The sequence below is a fragment of the Rhea americana genome, unplaced genomic scaffold (assembly GCF_003343005.1).
Source record: "Rhea americana isolate MKP2758 unplaced genomic scaffold, rheAme1 scaffold_9, whole genome shotgun sequence".
NCBI lineage: Eukaryota > Metazoa > Chordata > Aves > Rheiformes > Rheidae > Rhea > Rhea americana.
The window spans coordinates 1263050-1290113 of NW_028187088.1; the positions used below are offsets into that span (position 1 = coordinate 1263050).

Sequence of the window (27064 nt, forward strand, 5' to 3'; positions counted from 1 at the left end):
GAAACAAAGAGGCTAGCGCAAGTCAGCGTGGCTCTACACCGAAATCGATTTACGGAAGCCGATGAAGTAGTTCTAAGTCTTCTAACTCAAAGTCACGTGTATTTGCTGTAAGAACTTCCTCTCTCTCCATTGGCTAAATGATTGGGAAGTCTATCGTGGATATTATTTTACATACAGTGAAGGAAAAAGCAGACTACTGTAATCAGATTAGAGTTCTCAGAGGACTGAGGGAGATAAACCAACATACACCTCAAAAGTGAGAAACAAACTTAAAATCTTTCATTTGAGTCATCACAAAAGCTTTGCTCTAACTGATAGCTAGGATTGCTCTTCCTCTGTGGTATGTGTGTGTATCTCAGAATCAGATGGGACTTTAGATATACTTAAAGGGAAAAAATTTTGAGCATTCTTCCCCTCAGGTATTTTTTTTYCATTTCTATTATTAAGTTATTAGCATAAGAAACGAAGTTCATAGTTAACTCCACACCTAAAAGATTAATGAAGTGTTTTCTTTCTAGAGCCTCTCTTTAAATGACCAAAAATAATTTTTATTGACACCTTTTTTGAATTCAGTTAATTTCTATACAACTTTGAATTACAAACAATTTCTTAAATTAAAAGAAATCCTAATTATCCTAATAGTAACCTTGCAGGACTTTTTCCTGCCTTCCTCCACTCCATTTTCTTTTCCACCTATAAATCACTCGGCCATCCTAAAACAGTAGTGACTTTAGTAGGCAGAGCAAAGAAAATAGGTCCTGCAGGAAGTCTCTTCATAGAGGAATCTTGCCTATTCCACCTTCACACACTGTGATACAACTTCTCTAGTTTAACAGTTAAGTCACTTCCGTTGTCTCCACACAGGATTTTAGGTGTGAGGCGAAAATACACAGTATTTAAAATAAGGTCTTTAAGTAACCAAAAATTAGGAAATACAAGACTGCCATGTCTGAAGATGCCAGCTGTGTTTTAGGTTCTCAAGGCTTATTTGCTACAACACAAACATGGAGGTATGACACCTAGAACTGAACGCAGAATTTTGTTAACAAAAATTCACATAACTGCAAGCCTGCAGGCATTCAAATTTGGTTACAATAATATTGAGAAAAGCAGAGATATATGCTCAGATAGGCCAATATGTTTCCAGACAAGAGGCATGAGGATGTACTACTGACAAAATTTTAARCTAGATGTCTAAGTATTCCATTCTCACATTCAGGTACAGAAATGGACATTCATTTCTATTAAAACTTGCCTGTTACAGATTTTTTAGAAAAATTGCGCTCTTGCATAAAACGTTGTGTCCACATTTACACATTTGAACTGTTCACATGTGAAGACATTTTTGCACCTCCTGTGGAGGGCATATTTGCAAGAGCTGAAAATCAAGCCTCTGGAAGTGTAGAAGAAAAAAAAAATCACATTTGTTCACTGATGTTTCATTCTTCCTCACTTTTTTTCCAGAGCTGGCAAAAAGATCCCTTTCTTTCATCAGGTTACTATCCAAATGTCATGTTTTGTTCCTTCTGTACCTATTCAGTATGCCTGAGTCCAAGCAGTATTGGAAGATTACTCAAGAGAGTTAATTTGCACACTTAGTTGCATTTACAAAAAACAAACCAGTATTGGAAGGAACTGTAGGGTTTCCTTTAAAAGACAAGGAGCATCTTCTACACATTGCAAATTAAGGCATTGTTCCAATATATTTTTGTTCAAATTTCTTCCCCTAAGAAAATGAAAGAATAAAAATTCTGCCTGGACAACAAGCTTGAGAAGTATTAACCCTAAAAGATAAGCTATTGGAAAGTCCTCCTAGAAAAGGATTTAAGCTGAAAGCCACTATAATAATCACTCACCTGTTCTTGTTGCTGCTTAGCCAGCTCCATTTGTTGGCGTTGTTTCTCGATCTGTGATGCAGCCAGCTTCTTCTGTTCATCATGAGCTGCTAGCAGCTGTTCTCGCAAACTGGTCAGCTGATTGATCATACCCATGAGCTGCCTTTCTTTCTCAGCAAGGCTTTCTGGAGTCCCTGGGCATCATACAATGAAAAAAAAAAAAAAAAAGGAGATGGGAAATTTAGAGCTAGTTAAGTTTTATTTTGCAGCTTCACTGCAAGCAAAGTTTTAGCAGAACCAAAGTGCAGCAGCATATTCCAGCGTGCTGCATATTAAGGCCTGTCCCTCTACATAAAAATGAGCCAGGAAGGATGATCTTGTATGSAGGCTTTGATCTGGTGTCCCCCTTCTATGCTTCCTTGCCCTTTCCTCTGTCTTCTATTGCCTTTTTTTTCAGGATTAATAGGAAAAAAAAAAAGTCTGTTTTGTAAGAGTTTCAAATTTAAAAAATTGTTTACATATCATGGGGATTGAAATAAACATTTTCATCATCAAAAGACTATAACATTTTCATGTCAGAAACTTATGGCAAAAAGATGTCAATGCTTTTTTGCTTACAGAAATTATCAGGTGTGTATTAGCATCTCCCTATAACCAATGGGAAGCAGAGAAGTCTCCTCGGTGTTGGATACCCTTGCGTCTGTCCATCCCCAGTTTTCTCACCATTACTACCACAACATACACAGCTGTCAGAAGGCTAGCTGCTATGCCATCTAGAGCTGCCCAGATGAGTGTGAAATGATGGAGTGTTCAAATTGTGAATAGCTGCTATCATTGATGTTGCTGATGATGAGAATTTTTAAAGGAAAAAACCTTGCATAATCATATTAGAAAAGCGAGGTGAGTTAAAGGCAACTCAACGTCTCTGTTATTTTTACTGTCATTAGATGTTTGTTATACGAGAGTTTAACTGACAGACACAGGAACTGACTACCTCTATCTCATAATCATTCTGTARAAAGGCCTCCTTGCATGCAGAATGACAGTGGTTATAAGAGAAGGGAAGAACGAATTCCAAAGAAAAAAATCAAAAGCTATGACTCATACCCTAAAAACAAAAATGCCAGTATTAGTATATCTAATATCCTTTTACCATGAATTTAAAAGACAGAAAATATGTGTAGCAGCTAATCCACAGATATCTCCAATACCACCACACCCTCTCATATGAGTCAGGTCCTATGAAACGCTTTCTCAAAAAGCTTTAGGAAACAATTAGGGCTATCTGTCGTTATGCCTCCTCTGAAAATAGTCTGTTTTGGGGACAATTCTGCCACAGAAACCTTTCTCAAACATAGGAAGCGTTCTTCTGCCAATGTCACCAATGCTCTCCAAGTGGAAAAAAAAATTTTTTGGCTACTCTACTAAACATGTTCCTAGCCAACTAACAGTCAGACATGGAAAAGAGCTACTGGTAATAGCTCATTTAGGCTAACCCCCTGCCAGTGCAGGAATGTTCCCTACAATATATTTACTACAGCTTTCTAGATTGGATTGAAATGTCTGAAATGGTGAGTCATCCACTGCTTTCTTTGGAAGATTATACCACAGTCTTAGAGGTGTCACTGTTAGGGATATTTGTTTGATATTTAGTCTAATTTACATTCACTTAATTTCATCCTTGCACTCCCAAGCAGTATCCCATTTGCTACTTTAACCACCTCCCTGCCCTCTAATGCATTTGTAGACAGTTATATACAACTGGGAAAACACAAAGAATGAAGCTTTTTGTATAAAGGAAATGTCACTTGATTGAACTTTTTATTAAGGTGCCAGAGATCTACGTGAAAATATTCTCATTATATAACAAAGGTCTACAGCAGAATATTCTCAGATATTTATCAAAAAAAACTGTAGTATAAGCAGGAAACTTCAGAAACACCCTGAAACAGAAAGCAAAGGACCTTAAAACTGCTTTGTTAAAATCCGTGAGAAAGAACACAAGACAGTGCTAAAACACTACTAGTGGTGAAGAAAATACTTTTAACTTAAAACTTTCATTTCAAGCTTTGGAGGCAGAGAAGTAGTTTAAGTAATGCATTTGCCACCTGGTCATATAATTAGTTAGAAGTGTCTATTACAGCTCCTCCATCCTTCAATTGCTTTCCTTAGGGGGAAAAAAGGGTGCAGCACTTCCAAATGGCAAAGAAGGAAGAATTAGTCTAAAACACAGCTCCCAGTTCCATCAGCAGYGAGCATTTTAAATTACTGTAACATTCATCTGATGATGATTTGTTGGGTTTACCTAGTATCGTTGGCAGTGTAATGCTTTGCAAACACTGAAATCTCTGAAAATTGAAAAATACTTGCAAATATTTTATTCTAAGTTTTTCCTGAAGTGTGTGTGTGTGTGTGTGTGTGTGTGTGTGTGTGTATAAAAGTGCGAGAGAGAAATAGAGAGAGAGAAGAAATGTACAATATCGGATTAGTTCTGAAGTAAGTGCAAGCAAAAAGAAATCACTGTCGAATGAACTGTTTGACAAATATAGTGACACACATCAAAGATACTCAGCTAGTATTGGTTAATCAGTGTATTTTGAGCCCCTACAGTAGCTTTCAGTTGGGAATCAAGAAGCACTTTGTAAAGTTAAATTAATCCCCACCACACCTCTGAAAGGTGGAAAAATGTTTCCATATGTGTAAACTGACAGACAGACGGGTCACAGAGTTAGTCACCCACAGCCGCAGAAAAAAGAAATCTCGATATCCAGTCTGGAGTCCTAAACCTCAGGCTGCGCTTCCCGAGAGAGGATAAAGCACGCCAAGTGTTACTGCCCTGGCACTGACAAGCAGCCGCTGCGAAACTGCAGGCCCATCTGACTTCGGTCAATTCTTTTTTTAATCTTATTTACCTATAGAGGAGCAAAAAGCGATTCCCACTGGGAAAACAACATTTAAGAGCTCTATTTAAGTCACAGGAACAAGATGAAATTATGGACGAACGAAGAGCAAGAGACCTGACAGTAAAGAAACTCGAGTTCTCGTCACACTACTACCGTGCGACTGGAAAGAAGCTCACCGAACTCAATGTCTTCATTATTATTTATTTTTAAAACAACACTTGAGATGCCCAAAAGGGAGGCTTTATGTACTAACTGTTATTAAGTACAATAATTCTAATTCTGTTGACTTACACTCTGGAGTGGAAGCGGTCTCTCACAAAAGCAAGCCCTCTTACGTTGCTTTTCTTGAGCAACTTCAGTTTGGCAATGAACTGAAATGGGGAATTTATGACTGGCAAATTGAAAAAAAAATGCTGCTGCAGAATATTTTTGGAAAACATAGCTAAGTAGGTACTTTATTTTCATGTGACTAACCTGGCCTTCACTAAGGTATAGTTCCTTGAAAAATGAGGTCTCAGATAGCCATACTCCCAAACAACCTGTGCGAAACCAGAAGTTGGGGAGATCAGAAGTGGGGCACTACTGGGCGATGCTGAGTTTTGGGGTAATTTCCCCTTGCCTTACCCACATATACACATAAGCCACACTCCTGATGAATCACAGGTGGTTGGGTGTTTTTTGCAGGCAATCCGTGGCTTATAGAAGTGTGAAAATTTAAAAATTTAAAAGAAGAAAAATACTTAGATCAGACTCTTTTGATTCTGATAGATCCTAATGGAAATGTTTGATTTCCTAATGAAAAGTGACCAATAGCTTTGGTCGCTACAACAGTACGGTCAGTGATAGCAATTTTTTCCAYTTGCATTGCAGAATTACGGAACTGCCATTTTTGTAACCATTTCTAGAAGCTGTGAATTGTAGGCACACTGGGATGGCAGATTTCTGTCCTACGGCCACTATTTTCCCTCTACGAACCCACAAGAGAAGATCTAAGCCTCCGTCGCTGTGCCAAGTGTCCGGGCAATGACGGGATTACCCCTTCCCAACTCCGGAGCTTACAGGGCAAGGTGGGCCGAGGCTTTCAGCAATGCCATACCTACTGCATCGCGACGGTTGCTTACGGCGGGCTGCCCTTTGGAATTAATCCAGCAGCCCTGCCGCTGCTAACAGGCACGCGAACCCGGGGCAGCTGCGTGCAGACCTCAGCGCGGAGAAGTCACCAGCCCCAGCATCTGCCTTCGGCAACTCCGTTATTAAACTTCCTTAGAGCCGACCTAATTAACACCGAGTTGGAAACGGTCGTGGAGCGGAGTCTGCGCTCCGTACACGCTATTCACGTGGTCGCAGCGCTTTCACTCTAGCCCCGCAGCGCGACTTGGAGGAAAGAAAAAAGTGCCCATGACAGCAGTGCAGAGCCTGACAGCAAGCTGAAGCACTTCAGCCAGGTATCGAGCGAGGAGTAAAAGGAGAGCGATTTACATCAATAGCTGCCTCAAAAGTTACTTTTAATTACTGTCATATCCACAACAAATTGCTGCTGCATATTTAATGTTTAACATAGCTTTTAACCACGAGGCCACCTGCCTTTCAGGAGATTGCTCTAGGTGCTCACACAGTTCTCTCCGTGCGCTACCATTGCCAAGGGAAAATGTGGATTTTTCACAATAAACTTATTAAAACAACTCGGGTAACAAAGCATCAAAGTATACACTATGATTTGATACAGTAAAGGGCCCAAGAAAAGRTGCTCTCCAGATGCATCAGCTTATTTGCCACCACCACAAAAAAGGATTCGGAAAAAAATATGTTTGTGGATGCAACACTCGCAGCAGATGGTAATAAAGGAAGACTGAAATTAATGGCGCTCTGTATCGCCAAACCTAAACTTCATCTCAGATCAGCACTACTCATAATAGTGTTCAAGTATTAAATGAATTTACTTGAATGTGAAATAAACTATTACACATTCTTAGTTCTGATTCACAGTCTCAGACTGGCAGTGACAGTAACATTTTAATAAACATTAGAGTGTAGACACCAATATGACCAAATGACACACTTAAAGTGAGAAAATGAACAGGAGAAACCTTGGCATATTCATCCAAAACAGAAGCAGAAAAAAAAGCAGAGAAACTGCTTTGGCCATCAAAACAGTAAATATTTTATTTTAATCTATTACAGAGAATAAGAATGTAAATGAAAAATTGGGATTGGTGGGATTGCCAGTATTTTCTTAACTAGATGTTTTAAGCTTTTGCCGCTAATGTTTGAGGGATCAGCACGTTTGCTCGCAGCCACACGCCACTTAACATACTATACATGSGGCAGCGGGTGGGAGCACCCGCTCGGATTTTCAGGATCTCTGTGACGTATCTGAAGCAACTAGGAACATTATCAGTCAGAGGCGGCGTGCACACTCGCACACACCCATACAGACAGTGAAATTTATCCCCCGAGTCAGTTTACTATCAAAGTAATTACCTAAATAGCTTTTGAACTGTCAGCATCTGTCTTTCAAAGAAAAATCAAAGAAAACAATGTGTTAGTATAAAGCCTGGGAGACACAATAATATTGTATTACGTTCATATCATTAACTGCTAGTTACTAAATAAAAAATTCTTCCTGCTTCTACAAAGCTCTGTAGGAGGAAAAGAAATAAATAAATGGAAATAAGAATATTTTGAAGTACCCTGTGTATTTCAAATGATGATAAGACACAATAATAATAATTAGGACATGCAGTATAAAGCATTTTTTAATTTCTAAGCATTTGCTAATTGTTCTTCATAAAGACTGTTAGCAGGCAGAAAAGCACTGTTATGTATTACTTTCATACATGAGAAAACTGATGCATGACATCTTTGAAACTTGCTTGAAGTCACTCTTAACTTTACACACCGTAAGCAGTCTGATTGCTGGCCTTGCTGAAGGCACCAGCAGAACTACCGCAGTAAAGCCAAGGATCTCACCATTGACTATAACAGGCATACAAATTTTATGAACCTATAAATCTTTGCTAGATCAGGTTCAATACCAGGTAGGGTTCTCTCTAAAGGGACCCTGTGAATGAAGAAAGCATCGACACTATACAGCTAACCAAGGGACCRAACCATGCTACAACACAGTTATCAGTGAGCTTAGGGATAATGCAGAAACAGGRTGCTAAGGCCGTAACTACAATCCACAAACCAGYTAAAAACCGAGTCACATTCAAGCATTTACTGCAGTGATGCATTTTTTTCAGTGAGATTTTACGCATGTAGGAGTTTAAATACAAATTGAAAGCTGGATGATAAGGAGGTTTATCAAACTGAATAGCCTACTAACTAGGCAGGCCTTGGAAGAGTTAAACCCCTACTAGCAATAACATTTTTTATCCAAAGAATAAATAAAAATATCAGAACAGCGGTCCACAAAATAAATATCTTTTCTTCAGAGTTTTATTCTGGTATCTTTGCTTGACACTTTTTTTCTCATCCGTTTTGAACCATTTTTATCTCCACCCCCACTCCCTAAAGTTAAATTGAGCACGTTAAATATCCAAACCCGATATTACTATGCTCAGTAAGGGAATCAGGARAGCAAAATAGACAAGCCACCTAGCTTTCTTCTATTTAAAAGCAAAATAGTCTTAGTCATGCCCCCTTTAAAAACATCAAATTAAAACCTGATATTAATTTTAAAGAGGACTGCTCTGCCCTTGATGCACACACAGACTTGCTGCTGACGTCACCTAAAGTACTATATGTGAGGCCATGGGGAGCCGACGTTACGTTCGTTCAGCAAATGTAGTCTCGTAAACAGATCTGACTGGCTGAGGTAAGTTCAGAATTTAAACTCTTCTTTTCTCTGTCTTTGAACAGAAATGCCAGGCGTTTATTACCAAGCAATGAGTATATAGTTTAAATAATGTACTGATATGGTATTACTGGTATGTGTTTGTGGGTGGATGGGGATATGTGCTTGTGCACATGTGCAAACTCCCTTGATGCTTCCCTAGTCAATGCTACAGGGTGTTTTATTATGAACTGGCATGTAGCTTTTCAAGTCAGTAAATCTTGGAGCTGTCAGGACATAAACATCTAAAAACTAGCATTTTTCAGCAAGCATTTAAGACAACTTTACTACACAATGACTGTCATCACTTACAGCTACCTACCTTGCTAAATTACATGACTTCATCTGCTTGATATGGGAAGTCAGCGTAATAAAAGGAAACTTTCTGACTGCTTTTTACTCAGTAAGCCACAGCCACCAGAAAAAACAAATAAAATAAGAAAAAGGCCCAGAATTCAAAYCTGCTTGTCTGTACCTGCAGGTTTATGTAATGAATCTTTCGTGTTTGACAAATAAAAGTCCTTTTTAGAAAAGCAAGCTAAAAGGAAGTTAGTTATTTCAGCATGTGGACTGTCTCAATCTTTCAGGCTTCTCTGGAAGACTTTGCAGAATGAATAAAAACAAATGATGAACAATTACCATCTTTTGCCATTACTACCCTCAAGAATTAATATTCTGTGGGGACAAAAACTCAGCCGTCTGCTCTGTAACAGACCAACACATTACTATTTCGCAACGCTGGAAAGAAGTTGTCAGTGAATATTCTTTATTTGCTGTCATAAAAAGCTTTGGTACAGTAGACAGCAAACAAAGCCTGGTATTTAACCAGGTTAGTAACTTATTGTCAAGGTTACAAAAGGAATAGACAACATTTGTATTAAGGCTAATTTCTCAGAGGTTATTCATTGTTTTACTGTCTAGACAACAAGCTAGAACTACTAGGCTAGAAAGCTAGGATTTGCTAGGGGAATTAATGCAGCAGCAGCAGTAAAAAACAGTAAAAACTATGTATGTGTATGTATATATACTTCATTTTGACAGACTGGTAATTGTAGCTCAGCAACATTCATCACTCAGCAAATCTCTGAGGTACTTTTAGTACAAAGAAGAACTGGTTTAAGTTCCTTTTGTCATCCAACACCCTGGCCGATGTTTAAATACAGTGGTTTGGCCTCCATATCTTCAAACAAAATAAAACCACTGGCATTTGTTATTTTAATTAGTTCAATTTCAGCATATTTTTCACTATTCATAATCTTTCTCTTTTTTAAAAAAATGTGTATTTGATTTAAATAGAAAACCTCATTTTTATTTCTATAAGTATCTTCACTTGGAAAAAAAAAAAAAAGGAGAAAGAGAGATTCCAGAACAGTGTGATGCTGCTGCTTTGTCATAAATCCTCATTTTTTTGCATTTTTTATGCTTTCTATAAGTTTCCTCRGATCCTCCTTTCAAAGATATTGCCCCCAACTAACCTCCTACTCTAGGGTCAAATAGGAGCAGCCTAGTCCAGTCAGAGTCTCCACTTCAGACTTCCAGTTGGTCTGTAAGATGTTCTGCGTTGGTGTGGCTCAGTTGGTGCTCTGCTTCTCTGCAGTCGGAGAGTATCACATTGCGCTGTGATCAACCTCCACTATTTCAGTAGCTGCCAAATTCCCTCTCAAAACTTTGTTTCCCCTGTGTGCCACTGGGCAGGTTCCCTCTCGAGCACTTTAGAAATATTAGCAAAGGACAAAAGCTCACTGTCAGCAAATGGCTCCTATTAAACATCTCCAAAAAATAAACAGAGAAGATACTAGGTAGGCTGCAATAAATATTGAATCTATCAGTTAAAAGCTAACAACAACACACAGCTTACCTCCTTCACTTTTGACTCTCTCACCCTCCTTCTCTCCCCACTCCAAATACAATCCTATCTACAAAAAGTAATGCAAAACGTCCAGATCTGACATAAGCTTGCAAATATTTTTCAGCCATTAATTTTTAAATGCAAAATCCACATAGCTCCCGAGAAAGCCTGCATCTTTCACACATCCACTGGGGGTCTGTGCTTTATTAGTCAAAGGTTTAAAGCCAGTGTTTTCCCCATGAATAAGCTCTCTCCCCTTCCCCTGCCTTCTCGCTCTCTACATCTAAATGCAGAATCCCTAGCTTTCTTGTCTTCAGTTTACAGATTATGAGATCCAGAGTGTCACTCACTGGATTACTGTACATAACCTGAGCACTACCCAAAGCTTACTTGTCTTCAACTTGTCCAGTGTTACTTAARTGGAATTATCCGTCACAATCCATATACCGAATCTGCATAGCCCACTTATCTCAAGATTCTGTGTGTCACCTACCAGATTATCCGTTTTAATCCATACATTGAATCTACATAACATATGTCTTTAATTCATGGGCCCTGATGAGCTATAGTATCACTGAATGGATTATTTCTCTTTATCCATTATYGGCAGTCGTAAGACTGTTCAGTGCATACTCTCTCATGCCCCATCTTCTGAATATATAAGCAAGATTAAAGTCTTCCGCAAACACAGCTCTATCGTACATCAAACACGGTTTCATATAAATACCTGCACTGATACTTCATGCAACTTGGAACACAGATTCTTGGACAAAATAAATGTCTGTGTCATAATGCATTAAACATTAGGACTGGTACACTAATCTTCCTTTCAAATAAACTCACACATCTGGAGTTACTGCAGTAAACTCTTTGGAGTCATCTGGATTTAAGGGGATGCAACRGAGAGCTGAATCTGCCCTAACAGTGATCCCTTTTACGGTGGGCGCAGAGAACAGTTCAGTCGGCGTCATTTAGGAACTAACCTGTACAATGGAGAAGGATTTTCAAACCAGCGACAAACAGATCAGGTTCAGGCTTGCCCAGCCGTTCCTAGAGCCTCAGGCGCAATCACCGCCTTCGCCTCAACAGAAAACCCCCGCGGGAAGATCAGCCTCCGAGCCCGGTCAGCCTATTGTTCCGCACCCCCCTTCACAATTAGCTAAGTGGGGAACATATGAAATACGTATTCTTATTGCCTGACAACTCTTGATAAGGGTGAGATGAAGGAGATTAGCAAAAAGGCCTTGTGTACACTGGGGTAGTTTTCAAAAGCTTTCTCCTCACGGTTAAAGCCGCCTTAGTCACACCAGCACTAGGGAGACTGAGCACCTCGCACTGAAACCGCTGAAGGCCACCTGAGGGGCCACCGCTGTCCCCTGAGGCCCGCTCAGAAGGGACCCAGCACCAGTGAAACACAAGTCTCATGTCCATTTTCTGCGTACAGAGATGGTCACTGTTACTGCTGGATRTGGAATATACTTCTTATATCCAGTCGAATCAGTGGCGCATCCTACACATTGCATCTGCTGCAGTCAGTAATGYTGCTTTGAGGAAAGCAACGACTTTCACCTTGAAGTTCAGAGACATCAGAAGGCTGCACCGAAAGTAGAAAGACAGCATAACTCTCCTTCCCACAGATGATCAGTTTGAGACCTGACACACTCTCTGCTTCACTGAATACATAAACTGCATTATCCATGAATAATCCAGAGGCCTTTTGAGGCCTGTTCTCAAATATGACAAATATAGGTAATTCAATACATAGTTTTACAGTTCTTAAGTATTTCAATTTAACTACGTGTTTCGTGTGTTTTGCTAGAGACTGACTTGTTCTGAACAGAATAAGAATTGCATGGTTTTCAAAACAAAATTTCTTTAGAAATCTCCATGGCTAAGCTTGTACTACTTATTTAGCCCCGTACTACCCTCCTAAATATACAGGCACGTTTGAACTACATTTCTACCCTTATGACAGCTTCTAGATTTTGCCTCATTTTAAGTATGAAGGTATATCCTTGCAGTATGTTTCAAGGAAGCCCTGGAATGTAACATTGTATTTCCTCTTTCTTTAGTAACTAGACAGCAATAGCGCCTTTTAACTGAGATCTTAAAGTCTATAACTAGACCTCTATAGATACTCTATGACGATTCTTCCATTTTACAGGCACACAAATGAAGAAAAGGGGACTTAAAAAAGCTGCTCRAAGTAACAAAGCAAGTAAGAGGACGAACTGAATCCAAAATTAGGGAGTCTGATTGCTTATTCYAGCCATTCACAAACTCTCCCACCTTTAATAAAACATTAATGTTTTCTAACTTAAAAGAAACAACACTAATAGAAAATAAAGGCTTCATTTTAATCCCCTTTCTTTTAATCTCTACCAGAGAATAAAGTTCTAYAGTGATAACATAGACCTGGGCATTAACAATGTGTAGCCCAGTGCAGAGACTTCAGCACATGACATCCCCCAGATCTAATGAAAAACACAATGGAAGTTTGAACAGTTAGATGGAAAAAACTATTCAGTGCATAAGACAGTTAGACAGTGCAGCTTCTAGTGCTGTCCACATTCCAGGGTGTATTAATAATAAGACACTACTCGTGCGGTGTTTCCAAATATCACTAGCAGAGAAATGAAAAAAAAAAAAAGGGCAGCTGCCAAGCCAAATATAGAGAGAAGTTAATTAAAAAAAAAATCACAACTGGAAGACTTAATAACTYCACATTCATATAGAAGGACAACAACATTTTCTGGCATAATATATGTGTGTTTGTACCCGCATATATGAGTATAAAAACCGCTCAACTTGCACACCTTTCATGTTGTCTCACTAACTACAGCTGCAATACAGCTGAGCCATTGTTTGTGGGCCGCTCATGGCCGGTGGTGCCATGAAAACCACATTCCTGGGCGCTAAATAATCAGCCGCCGTGACCCCCCAAGAACCTGTAAGTCAAATTCATTTACCCCCAGAGGGCAATGCTCTATTGTATCCTCCCTCCTTTCCAGCCACCTAGGAACAATGGACAATAATTGCAACTGTCACGGCAGTCAGTAGGAAAAATAAACCAGTGCCTGTTTTCACAGCTTACTGCCAAACCTGATCCAAACACCTAATAACCATGCCCCCAACCATAGAAGCACAGTTGCACTGAAAAGCGTCAGATGTGAGGCTTTTGAACAGAGCTACAGAACAATAACTCAACTTGTGCTCAAAATATGAAGCTAAAAAACAAAAATTAAAGCAAAGCAAACTCCTCTTTGAGGCTGTGCTGTTGCTCCCCATCCTCCCCCCGGGCAAGACTGAAAGGACTGTTGAATTTCTTTTGTGCTAGCATATAACTGCTGCTGCTGCTGCTTTCAAGTTTAACTTGTGAAGAGGAAAGAGAGGAAAGGAGAAGAAAGATTGCCCTCCAACAGAACAAGATCACAAGGCCGGGGAGCAGCCTGCCTTCTCAGTACACAGCTCTCTGCGGAGTAGCTTTACTTGTTGTCCAAAGGGAGAGGAGACTCCCCGGGAGTACTCTTAGACTCCCAGCAGATAAAGAGTTAAAGAAGCTCCGCCAAAGTGCAAGAACTGCTGAAACACACACCCAAAAGTGGAAATAAAAGCTGCCGGCGTACCTTAGGCTTCCAACATCTTAAAGATTAATCAGCTCGTTGCAGACGATGATGCTATATTAAAACAATACACTTTTAAAAACCAGAAATCACAAGGAAGCCCAGTGGCTACCCTACCTCTTTATGACCTGTTGCTCTACATATATGAAGAAAATATGCTCTGTGGGGATAAAAAACTCTGAGTTGGCCCTCTGTTATAATAATAATATCTCAGCCTACTTGGGGCTGAAGCACTATATTCTCTTGTAAAGTTATCCTACATATGTAACAAATACATACTTTTGAATTACAGCCTCTTAGGGAGAAGCTACGGGAAGTAAGTGGCATACTTTCCTGCTTGTGTAAGTCAGAGGACTAGAGCAAACTAATGCTGGTGGCTTATTTGTGACAAGTTGGAAGACACATTGAATTAAAATAACACTAAGTTTGCACATATACCAATACATTAGCCTCTCAGAGCAGACTACAGAGCAATTCCACAGATCTGGTTTCATGTTGTATGCTTCACTGAATGTTGCCATCTCCTGTGCAGAAGGTCCTTAAACCTTTTAGGCACAAGCTTTAGGAGCTTATCTGAATAAGSACCTAAGCACTGAGGCCAGCCCTAGTAAACAGACCAACTAAAAATAATGAGAGAAATATAACCCAGCTTAAAAACAAAAACGTAGAGTTCAGTTCTGATCTCATAACCACTTTAACATTTCCAAAAAACATTGGCTTTGATTGTGCTGCTCCAGATGCACACTGATATAAATGGGAGAAGAATCAGAGTCACTGTTTCTTTTCAGACGGATAATGGCTGCTCTGAAAGCTATGTATTTTGGACACACATGTATTTTGAGTCAGTTCTTCATCACAAGTAAGGACGAAGAATTACAAAAATATTAAATTACATGAAAACAACTACAGGTTCCCTGCAATGACCTCACATATATAAAATGGGGAAGTATCTTGGCAAAGCAGAAGCTACTGCTGCTGGAGAGTGGTCAAATTTTGTCATTTTCCTTCTGGAGTAGGGCTTTAAAAGAACATGCTTTAGTGCACAGATGTTGTACGCTGTCTTTTAAAATCTGCACTGGCTAATTTCAGTACCTAGAGGTACCATTTCACAAACTTTGCTCTTTTTTCCCCCCCCTCAACACATAGAAAAGTCATAAAAAATCTACATTGCCAAAATCGGTACCAAAAATAGCAAGGACTTCCGGTCACCCTCAGATTTCAGAAGCTGAATTCTACTATAGTTCAACACCACATAAGCCTACGTTCGATATGTGAACTGACTTTTATTTAGGCCTAACAATAGGATGCATCCTGTAACACAAAACAAAATATGCAACAAAAGTCTTGTATAAGTACATCAGCTTAGGACAACGTGCCATTTTGCTTCTCTCAGGGAGCATACACTTCATTTAAGTCCCAAATTAAGATGTTTCAAGGGGAGGGGAAGGAGGAAGAACAAACAAACAAAGTTCCATAAAGGCAGTGATAAACGTATTTTTCATTCTCAATTTGCTTTAGCACAGAAACAGTGTTACCTTTTATTTCTCCAAAGTTCCCTGATCCCATGGCAAGAAGCTTGTCTTTCCAGTCCTTTGATAGTAGCTTTTCAATACTGGGAGTTTCTGAGTGAAGGGGGGGAAAAAAAATGTAAGCAAATCAACATGACTGTCTTCACAATAGAACTCATTAAAAGTCTATCTGCTAAAAATAAGGCCAACCCTACTCTGGGCCCCAGTTCGTAATGACTTCATCAACAAACTGATAAGAGGGGAGGGGAAGAAAAAAAAAAAAAGAGAGAATGTGTTTTGTCACCTGCTGTTTCAAAACCATTAGCTTTTTCCTCTTGTGGAACAAAGCCATAGTAATTCCCTATGACAATGGGCACATATAAACCTGCAGTTCATTGTTTTTCAATTTGGTGAACAAGTTCCTGCTTATAATGGATGCTTGTCAAATTCAGGGTGTTAGGCTGCAGTCAAAAAATAATTATGTTGATAAAATGCAGAGTAAAGAGAGAGAATAAGAGAGAGAGAGAGAGAGAGAGAGAGAGGCAAAGAATTAGCTCCTAAATCTGCTACATGTAATTATATCCCTCTGAGTGTTTACAATTACATCCACTTTATAATGTGTGTTTAAACATCGCGTGGTGGTAAGCATACTGTGGCAAGATTTTCCAGTAACACACACATTATAAATAATAATAAAAAGTTGGGTATGAAAAATGCTTTAAAAGATTGCAAAACCCAGAGAGAGAAAAGGCATTGCTTAGAATGGAAACCCATTATTTGCTCATTTCAGATTCTATCATTTCCTTTAAAAATAAAATAAAATAAAATATATTTGTTCGGTATTTTCAGGAAAAATGCAGTGAGGGTGTGGATGGGTCTGATATTTATGTCTATAACTCTTGTATTCTGACCTCTTTTTGTGTAGAATTTTAATGCATAAATAAATATAAATGCTAATAAAATTCAGAGAACATTAAACTCAATTCCAAACAATGTAATTGTATATTCTTGTCAGCATTTAGATGGGTACACAATTACAATAGCTTTCAATCCCACGATTAGCACTGCATTCAGTTAGAAAATGGAGTGTACTAAAAGATAAGTGTCCCAGTATGCGCCATCTAAATAACAATACCCACACTTATTATCTGGATCTAAGACATATACTGCTATTCTCCACATTTGTGTTTATGTGTATTTGTATTTGTTCAGGCATTTGTTTACCCCCTACTAGGAGCATAAAGGGAGTACATGTTAACTTATCAAAGGGACCGTCTGGCCTAGAGACCATACAATTATTAGCAACTGGTTAATTTTCCCCATAGTAAAAACCATTATGAGGAACCTTCATTATCTTGTTTGGCTAATTCTGCCTACTTTCTTGAACCCCCAACTTAAAGCTCTAAGGACGCAGTGCTGTAAAATCTTTGTGCCAGTTTTAATAGAACTGTATCACTGGGGGTCTTCCCCTCTCACTTTCTTTCTTTAAATGCTATTAATGTATCCTTCCCCCCTCCCTTTACAAAGCATTTGTCAAATACAATGAAACGAGCAAGCCCAGATTCCTGTTAAATAAAAAACAACGCACGCATATACACACACACACACACAGTGTAATACTAATGCGGAATTAACTACGCCGACACAGGCGCAGGGATGCCCTCTTGCTTTACACCTCCCTCCCAGGCTTCCTTGCCCAGGCGTGCGAGCACACGGACACGCACGTACGCGCACACGCCTGCATCCGGCGAGGTGCTGAGCGCTTAGCAACTAGCAGGAACCAGCTGCCGGCAGACCAGCAATTTTCCGTGACATGCGTATACGCTCTGCAACCCCCCCTCCGTCTCCAATCTGCTCTCGGAAAAGTGTACCTGGAAGTTTCCTTGGAGCAGCAGCTGGAACTGAGGTTTGCTCCTGTCACTGACCAAGGCCTGAGTAACCCCGGATTCCACTCAGACGGGTTTGTTGTTAGAAAGTCTAAGAGTGCAATTAAGTGATAGSGACAGAGATGCGAGAAGCTGCCCTGCAATTAACATTTCCGAGGCAGAGGTCATCCTAAGAAGTTTCCACCCTGCTCTAGCCGCTGTCTTTAACACTTCCAAAGTTTGCACAGGCCCTGTAAACACTCCCGAAGGAAACCTTTTTTAAAAAACATATCTGAATAGGTCAAATAAACACTGCTGTTTTCTTTCTTTTTTTTTTTTCCTCTGTGTGCTTTTCAAAAATCTGYGAGGAGCGTGTAAACAGGCGAGCGCCCAGGCGGGCGGCGCGGAGAGGGCTGCCTGCCAGGCCCCGGCAGCGAAGAAACCTTCGCGGGGCGCTCCGTGAGGGCTGACAACGGGCTCCCGAAGCGGCAGGCCCCGCGAGCACACCGCCGTGCTTCCAAGTCCGTTGTCAGCAAAGGCCAGGACAAAGCTTTTTCCCCCCGCAGCTAGACAAAATATTCGCTGCAGTGCGCTCGTAACGGAGCAGAATCGCTCCGTCTCGCCCGCCGCGCTACAGCCGCGGCAGGGGCTGGCCGCCCGGCGCATCTCCGACGGGCGGGCAGCGCCTGCCCTTCGCCCGAACACGGCTTCATTCAGCAGGGTTTTCCCTTTTTGTTTTTTTTTTCTTATCCCCCTCCCCTCCCTTTCCCCCCCCACCCCTGGCCTGGTCAATAAATATCTGATTGACTCGGCGGCCCTGTCTGCAGCCGCGCCACTCGGGTTACAAATTGCGCTGCCTGCAACCCGACTCCGCTGGTAATTCAGGAAGAGCTACAACAAACGAGGGAGGAATAACGAAGGCGAGGGATGGCCCATGTATCAATGACGGAGTTTCTGCTCGACTGGTGAAGATCTCAGTAGGAAATCATGATTAGAGATGTGAAAGGCCAAATGGCAAAATCCCAATAGTAACAATGCATCTGTTCATTAATGTGTGACTATGAGTAATATGAAAATTTAACACAATTATAAGCCCCTCTGCAATCCTGATGGCATGAAATAGATTGTGGTGATCTAATCAGCATTCCCCCTGTTGAAATACTGTATGTTAACTATTTAAAATAATATTATATAGATTTTTGGTTTAAAAAAACCCCACGTAATCATATTTAATTGATGTACTAACTTAATTTCAAACCTCTCTTGACTCAAGCTGCGATTTTTACGTACGGCACTTCCACAGAATTTTGACATAGAATCAGCAAACTATTGTCTTTCCCCTAATATTAAGAAAGCTTTAATTCTTAAAAACAATAGATTCCCCACCCCTACAGCTACACAGACCTAGGGATCTATATTAAATTAAAGTTTGTTTAATTCTATTACATACCATGTTAACATCTTGTACTTATATAAAATACTCTATTCATACATATACTCAGCCTATCACATTTCAGTACTGCTTGTAAAAGACATTATGCACCATATCTTGGAAACAAACACTTATTATATCATTTATGCGCTCCATTAAAAAAAGATTTGAAATTTACAGATATTAAATAAAAATAACTGTTTAAAAGGTTACAACTGTAGAGCTTTCATGAATCATACAGAAACAAAGCAGTCTTGTTTTGGTTTTTTTCAGACTACACAGGGAAGATGATGCTCACAAATTAAGAAAGGAAATAAACCCTGTATCTTGTTTGTGAAGCACTCATTCTGCGCATTCATTGAAAGTCAATAAAACTTCTAACGCTTGCACATGTAGCATACAGCTTAAAACTGGAAAGGTGGTCTGCACACAGGAACTACTCTTCTTAATCCCTACCCTAACACTTACTCTCCCCTTGGATTTTACTGAACTATTTGCTATGTCTGAGTCGTATTGTGGCAAATCCTGGATACAATCTACACACCAGGACAACTATTGTTATAGTCTACGTTTCCATTTCCCAAAAGCTACACACTGCGTGCTCTGCTGTTTCAAGTATCATGAGTGTTCAGMAAGTCTCTTGATGCCTTTATCGTGGGAACCCAGGATTCAATCGCTTGGGCTAAGAAGACTCTCCGTCACCTATTTGCAACGTAGGTCCTATGACATGCAGCAAACCGCTTCCGAGTCTACCCACAGCACAGTGCGACCACATCTGCAAAACGGTTGTGAACAAGTTGTTTGTGAATAGCAATTCATTAATGTTTGTGAAACATCTTAGTTCCAATGAYGCTGTGTTAAAAGAGGATCATGGGCAGGGCAGCAAAGAGAAAGACCGAGATGAGAGAGAATAGGAAGCACTACGCAAATGGTGGTAAAAAGGAGACAGCTTGAATTAATAGAAATACACACTAATCCACAAAAAAGATTTTTGCCATTTCCGTTCAGCACAGCTATCAGTCATTAGCTCTTGCTAGAGATATGTAGTGCACATTTTGTTCTTGTTTCACCCCCGCCTCTGTTGCTCGCAGATGCTTCCTGGGGATGGCAATACCCCAGGTGAACGGCCTTCCAGCCGTGCCAGGTCGCTGCAGCAGCACAGCAGCCCTTCAGCGCCCCGCGCTGCCAGTCGCTCGCCCGCCTCCCGGCGCTCGGGTGCCAAGAGCGCTCAAGATTCACTCCCGCATCCGCAACAACGAGACATGAAGACTGAAGCCAGCATCCAGGAATTCTGCCACCGGCCTTGGGCACACTCCCGGTACAGTAACTGTCCCCTTAACTACTCTCGTTTGTGTATGTGCATGCACACATGCATTTGTACATGCTGTGCATACACATCTGCATAYGATGAGTTGCTCTGACAGTACTAAAAAGCAAAGGATCCAAGTAAATCGACAGCAAGCCACTTTTTGTATGCTAACAAGTCCCTCTATTTCTGTATTTGACCTTTAAATGTGGCTTCATTGACTAATTTGCTTAAAAGCCTGAAAGTTTCACATGAAGAAAGGAGCAGTTTGCTTCCAGAAGTGACCTACACTACAGAGCTGGAGTTAGAATCACCGTTTTTAGCACTGTCTGGTAGACTTGTATTCAACTTAGCCACCTTCTAAAAGCTGGATTATTTTTTTCGAGCATTGTACCTCCCCTTTGGGAGTGACTTAACCCCACTCTGGATGCAGCGGCAGCACAGATGCACGTGTGTACCCAAACCTGCCACGGCAGTCTGCCAAACGCAGCCCCACAGCGCAACCTTCCCTGCAGGCCCAACCTCCAGTAGCTCTTTTGAATCCATGCTGCCGGGTCAGAGTCCTGGAAATCCACTTATAAAAGCTTAGTATGGTCTTCACTGCCAAATCTCTTCCTATTACCTCTTTCTGTTCCTGCTGATTATTTACTAAAAGCAAGGCCCCGGTCTTTCAGTCTCACACGGCTGCTTGCTTCGAGAGAAAGGGACGTAATTCCATCAYGCTGCAACAAGGTGCGGGGCGGGCAGGGGGCGTTCACAGCCGAGGCACTTCCAGAAGAACAGTATTTGAGGAGGGAAAGAGATAGCAAAGCTCTGACGTTACAAAGAAAAGACCACTGCTACAGAAGGGAAAGAGGCTGAGATAAGACAACTGCAAGCTAAAGAGCAGTAATATGAGTTCTGGAGCTGCCGGCTCGCACTGGGTCTGAGCTTGGTGCTCTGTTCCACAGAGCTCCCTCCACCGTAACTACTGTGAACACTTCTCTTCCTGGGATGAGAGAGAGAGAGAGAGAGAGAGGCTCCTTAGGACAAAGTAGAAGAAAGAGATGTTTGGCCTCAAGAAGGATGATGACATGAAGTGTAGCAGAGTGGAGAGAAGCCAGGAGTTGCTCAATACCTAGCCAGACCACCAGACATTTCCTGCCAACACATGTCATTCCTAGAGGAAGGAATATTTGGTCGGCACAAATGATCACGAATAAACTTTAACATTGGCTGATATACCCTCCACTTCTGGCAAGCACCTTCCTTTATATTATGAAAGAGCTGGCAGGCAAATATCATCCATCCATTATTCATCCTTTTCTTCTGCTACAGTCATAAATACTTTACACCTGCTGGCCACAGTTCCACCATTTCCACAACTCTCACCTAGCAAAGTGCCATCACACTGAGATGCTGCTCTCTGTTCATGCACCACAATGAGCCTTTTCTGGTTTAAATCAGGAAACAAGCTGAAGGATTCCTTTAAAATAACAAACAGCACATGCAGACACAAGAAATTTTTCTTTTTGCGCACCCTTTTTATTACAAAAGTCTTACTTATACAAAATAATAATACAATTTTCATAGCAAAGCAAATAAAGCAGCATTGCGAAGAAATGGTTGGTATCAGCAGGTTACAGAGACATACAGCATCTGCATACACATATGCTTCTCCATCAACAGAATCATGCTTTTAAGGAACTACAYGCAGCTAGGCAAGACACTATGAATCATGAGCAGGCACAACACAGAATCTATTTAAGTTTGGAAACGAAAGATCACACAACATGCAGTTTTCTCTTGCAATCCAGACACTACTGCAGGTTTGTATTGGCCTAAAGGCATTTTAGACTTCCGGAAAGATAGTAGGAYGCACCTCTGTAAAGGTAAATATTGTACAAATGTAAGATAGTCTGACAGGAAACACAGGAAAAAGTCTGACTGTAAAAAAAAAAATGCAGGTGTGGTAAATAAAATTTGATGCTAGGTGAAAGACTAACTGGGGCTTTTATGACCTGCCATAAAGTAGCATGTTGGTGGCTTTTTTGTTTGTTTGCCTTCTTAAAACAAATTCAATCTCTGCCCAAAGATTTGAASAAAATAGTCAAGCTTTGATGAGATGTGATGAAGCTATGATGCCTTGGCCAACACACCATAGTAGGACTTATGACACCACTCCATCATGACCACTGTGCAGAAAACAGCTGGGCTACATATGTCCACAGGTGGCTTCCAAACCTACTAAAAACTCCCTTCTCTGGCAAGAATAACCAGGCTTCCTGTTCTTGTAATCTCCAGTCCCAACCCCAGCCACATGTTAGTTCCCATAGCATTTTATTTCAGAGCACAAAAACAACTGCTCTGTACAGAGGTGACCATGGTCACCTATGGTGCACAACAAGATCAGGTCACCATAGTATTCTTGTTGCACATGTTTGAACAATTTTGTGTACACTTTATAACAGGAGACTTATTTGCAAGTTGCTGGTTCTGTTTTGCAATACCATCATGTTGCGTTAATGAAGTATACAGTATTTGAATGATCAGACATCTATATTGTGATTCTTGGCATAAGAATACTGCTTCTTGTGCTACAAAAATAATTCACAAAACTCGAAAAGTTTCTGTAGCACAATAAAAAAATTATTTAAGACTTTTAAATCAAAATCAGTAGTCTGTGAATGCCACAAAAACCATGATTTTACTTAATCTACAAATATACAAGCAGCTATTTTTACAACTGCTCACCAGTACATACACCCAGTTTTGCAAGAAAATATTTCCTAAAAATATAAATATATTTGTTAGGAAGAAAAGGTTTGAGTAGTCTTCAGATACACTATACTACTAGTTGCTGAACTAATTATTCCTTAGGATGCAAGCAAGGAGCCAGCAAACCGCACGCAAGGCAAGAACACATGGCTAAGTAAGAYGGGGGAGGGCATGGGGACGCCTTAAGCTAGGTTTGCAGCCAAAACCAGCATCTCACTGAACTACACCCTCAGGAACAGTCAGGCTATTGTCTGAATTTTTTATAGTTTCCATCACCTGAACGTACTGGCAGTTGTACTGTTAACTGTATACTTTTCAGGCTGTTTCATTTCAATAAATGGTCGCTTCACTCATTCACTCCAGRAGCTCTGGATATGACATACACAACACAACGAAATCAGGTTTGTCATGACATACCTTCCACTAGCCCTTCACTCTCCCAYGAGCAGACTCTCTTCATTTTTGAAGTACACAGGTAATAGTCAAAATTTTCTCAGCTTCCATTCTCTTTATTGATATAAAGTTTCATGACAGAGTTTGTTTTCAGAGTGTAAAAAATGTTAATATTTCTAAAAGTCTGTCTATCATGCACTTTTTTGGATTGACAACGTTTATGTCAATAACATTTCTGTGAAGCCCTTCTGAGGCCTGCAGAACCAACAAAAACACCTCTTGATTAACAGTGTTGAGTCAGGGAACAAGCATGCRTTCCCACTGTCACTCAGAAAACAGGGAATCCCAGGTCATTCAACCCCTCTGTGATTTCCAGCACGCTAACTTGTAGAGTGCATGCTTTATTACCTTGCATACCTTCGCGACAGCAGACCCCATCATCAAGGCTCCTAAGAGCGTGCCGACTACCCTCCAAGCAATAACAATGCAGGRTTGCAAGCTGCTATCTGATAATTGCCACCTGTTCCTCTATTGTCAGGGTGGTATTCATATTTGTGTGCCTGCGCAGCTGGACAGTGGTGTGCTTCGCACGCTCCTCTAAGAACCTGGCCTTCTCCATCAAGCCTGGAGCTGCTGTTGCTTGTCTCAGATTTGCAGGAAGATGTGGCTGCGTTACTCACAGGAGAGTCACAATAGCACCATTCCTCCCAGTTTAACTCTTCTGAAAATAGACTGGAAGACCGTAGGGTTTATAGTCACTGCTCGGCTACCCTCCATCTAAATCCTTGTCCTGGCAAATACAACAGTAGGGCACGGCCAGTCCTCAGAGTGGAGAATCCATTCAGTCTCTGCCTTTCCAGTTCTGCATCAGAGCAAGTGGGTCCCCCCAGAGAAGGGCACACCGAGGCACTGCGAAYGGTACTGGATACCGTGCACAGAACAATATATCTTTTGTCACTGAAATTGGTTGGGACTCAATGTTTTGGACTCCCAAAGGCATTCAGGAGCATAAATCTCATTCTGGAAAGGAATTATGCTCCCAACAGCCTTTGGAGATCCAGGCCAGGGAGCTGGCTGAAAGAGCTGACCGTGAACACATTCTGCCAAAAGCGGCATTTCGCTGGCAGAACTTTTGCTGGAACATCTTTTTCAGTATAGTATACACAATCTTTAGAATGATCCCAATTCCCCATTACCATCATTTTCTTCATCTCCATTTAAATAAACAGACAAGAAGGAAGCAAGTTATTTAACCTTACTAAATTTTTAATCCAAGATTAATTTAAACACCCCCACAAACTAAAACTAAATTTAAAAACATTCCCCATACTCTTCCCTGACATCCAAAAAAATAGATTAATAAATGAAATGGAATAATTCATTTTCAAGTAACTGAACAGCAACCTTTTCCTTTTTCATTGATGTTACAATTACATAAGTAGTAATCTTTGGAAAAGAAGGGCAATGGGAAAATAAAAAAAAAAAATCTCCTATGGATGAAAAAAGAGAACTTTGCCTTAATATGTGTCCTTCAACTTTTTTATACCCCTTTAGAACCAGACATCACTACATGAAAGAAGGAATTGATTTTCTCAAGAGTGGTCCACCCAGCAAAAAAACTGTCTTCAGTTGACAGAAGGAGGCACTATACCAAGCCTGAGCATCACTGGAACTCTGAAACCACAAAGATGTTTTAATATTTCCAGAAACTATTTCAAGAGTAACAACATATAAACAGAGACATCTGGAATTAAATACCATTAAATTTCACTTCAGTTTTATTTTTCTGTCTCTGTTAGACAAAGATATTCCACTGAAACACATATTCCTCTGAAACAGATTTTTATATTACTGCTATCAACATACCCAGTTTCTAATTAAAGGGCCATAATAGCTTGTTAATATTAGCAGAGAGCAATGTTTTTGGTCTGCTAATTTTTCCTTAGTAAACAAGAGGGCTTAAAAAAGCATTTAACAAGACAGCTATACACTAACTTTTTATGGGTATTAACACTGAATATTAAAGATATTCTAGTGAGATTCCAGAGTTTATCCCTAGGTAGAAATGATCTCTTGTGCCAAACTCTTGTTTTTAAGTAAATAAAGTTCTCTCTCAAAAAAAAAAAAGCACTCCAAAATCACTAAAAAGTGTATCATCTAAATAACTCTAAAATATGTATCTAGAATCAGTTTTTGTCTAGAATTTCAGGGAAATCTTTCTCAAACCTAAATCACTGCACTTAAAATACTGCAATTCAACAGCAACAACATGATGCTTTGCACACTGTTACTGTAGCATTTTTACCCGAAAATCTCAAAACAACTTAAAAAAGAGAGAGAGAGATCTTAGTTTTCCCAAAAATCACAAAAGCAAGGATTGTGTGTGATGAAGTGAAGGAGACAACCTTCTAAATAGCGCATGCGTCAGCCCCTGCCACAGCTACTGTCTCATACTACCAAAAAACATGCAACTTTGGCCCCTAGATTACAAGCTGTAAAAGGGGTGGTTGATACTTGGAGCTCATTACTTCTAAGCCTTTCTTACACATCACCTTTACGCTGCGGAAGAGGAAAGAACAGCTGTAATTGTCAACTTAAGAGAGAAACTAAAAAAGAAAAAGAAAAAAAAAGGTAAAACACGTAATCTTTTCAAAAAGCCACAACTTCTGCTGAGGCTTAGCTTGAGGTTTTTACTATTGTTGTTGTTTTGGGTTTTTTTCTTTTCATTTTTGTTAGCTATCACTAATCTCAGAGCCTGGCACACGCTCATCAGGTCCTTTTGCTTGGCATTCCTGGCAGCTTTTGGCTCAGGTTCAGGGTGCGCTCCTCCCAGGAGCTCGGGGAAGAAGAGCCTTCTTCTCTGGGGAACAGAGGATGGAGAACCACGGAGGAGAGACACCACACCTCGGAATTCGAGTCATGAGATGTCCAAGTGCAGCTGCACCAAAGTACAGGTTACTGAACTAATCAGTGGTTTCCACTCTCCTCCCCCAACCTCCTTTCCCCCCCCCCTTTTTTTTTCCTTTTCTTTCCTTTTTTTTTTTTTTTTTGACAGCTGTCTTCCTATCTTCCCAACAGGTGCTATTAGGCCCCGAACAATGGCTAAGGCTTTTAAGCCACTGCTGTTGACAAGTGAAAGGGAACAACAAATGGCTCGGTAGTGCTCTTCTCCCCGGGTCACTCAACCAATGGTAATAGTTATTATTTTTATTTATTAGCTCTGCGGCACTGTCCTCCATTGTGCCTCCCCCAGCCCCCCGTTTCCGTGACAGCCAGCAGCTTTTTAACTTTTAATAAAAATGGGCGAGAGCTTAGCTCCTGAGCTAGCTCTTTCCGTAAAGTGCACAGCTAATGAATGTTGCCCATTTAGATGTGGATAATTTATGATGTCAGGCRAGTGTAGGTGGGGAGAGGGGCATCGAGATACGACCATTAGTTAAACTGCGAGGAGGGACAGAGGGAGTAAGGGAAGCGCAAGTCGGAGAGAACGCACGCTTCTTTTTTATTTTATTTTTCCCCTGCCCCTGCAGGATTTGTTTTTGCAGGGTAATTACAAGGTTAGGCAATAAATAAGACATTCTCTCTTCTAAAGTTAACATAATTTTTCCTTACCATTCTTAGCATTTCACCCACCCATGTTACCATTCTCTTCAGAGAACGATGGCGGATGGAAGAAAAGTTAATTTTCCCTTGGATGAAAGTCAATTGCACCTATTTAAAAGTAGTATTATTTATACCAAAGAGGATCTTAAATG

At 40.4% G+C, this 27064-nt stretch overlaps 1 protein-coding gene across 19 annotated transcripts in view; it reads right to left on the bottom strand.

Annotated features, from left to right (window-relative positions):
* SOX5 (SRY-box transcription factor 5) overlaps positions 1-27064 on the bottom strand; it is a 636975-nt gene that overhangs the window by 148506 nt on the left and 461405 nt on the right. For 17 of the 19 annotated variants that reach the window (XM_085324081.1, XM_085324084.1, XM_085324083.1 and 14 more), the window contains 2 exons: positions 15584-15670; positions 1857-2029 (listed from right to left, as the gene is read on the bottom strand). In XM_085324081.1, coding sequence (XP_085180207.1) covers positions 1857-2029; positions 15584-15670 — 260 coding nt within the window. The remainder of the gene's footprint in view (positions 1-1856; positions 2030-15583; positions 15671-27064) is intronic. The other 2 variants (XM_085324092.1, XM_085324091.1) reach the window with 1 other exon arrangement.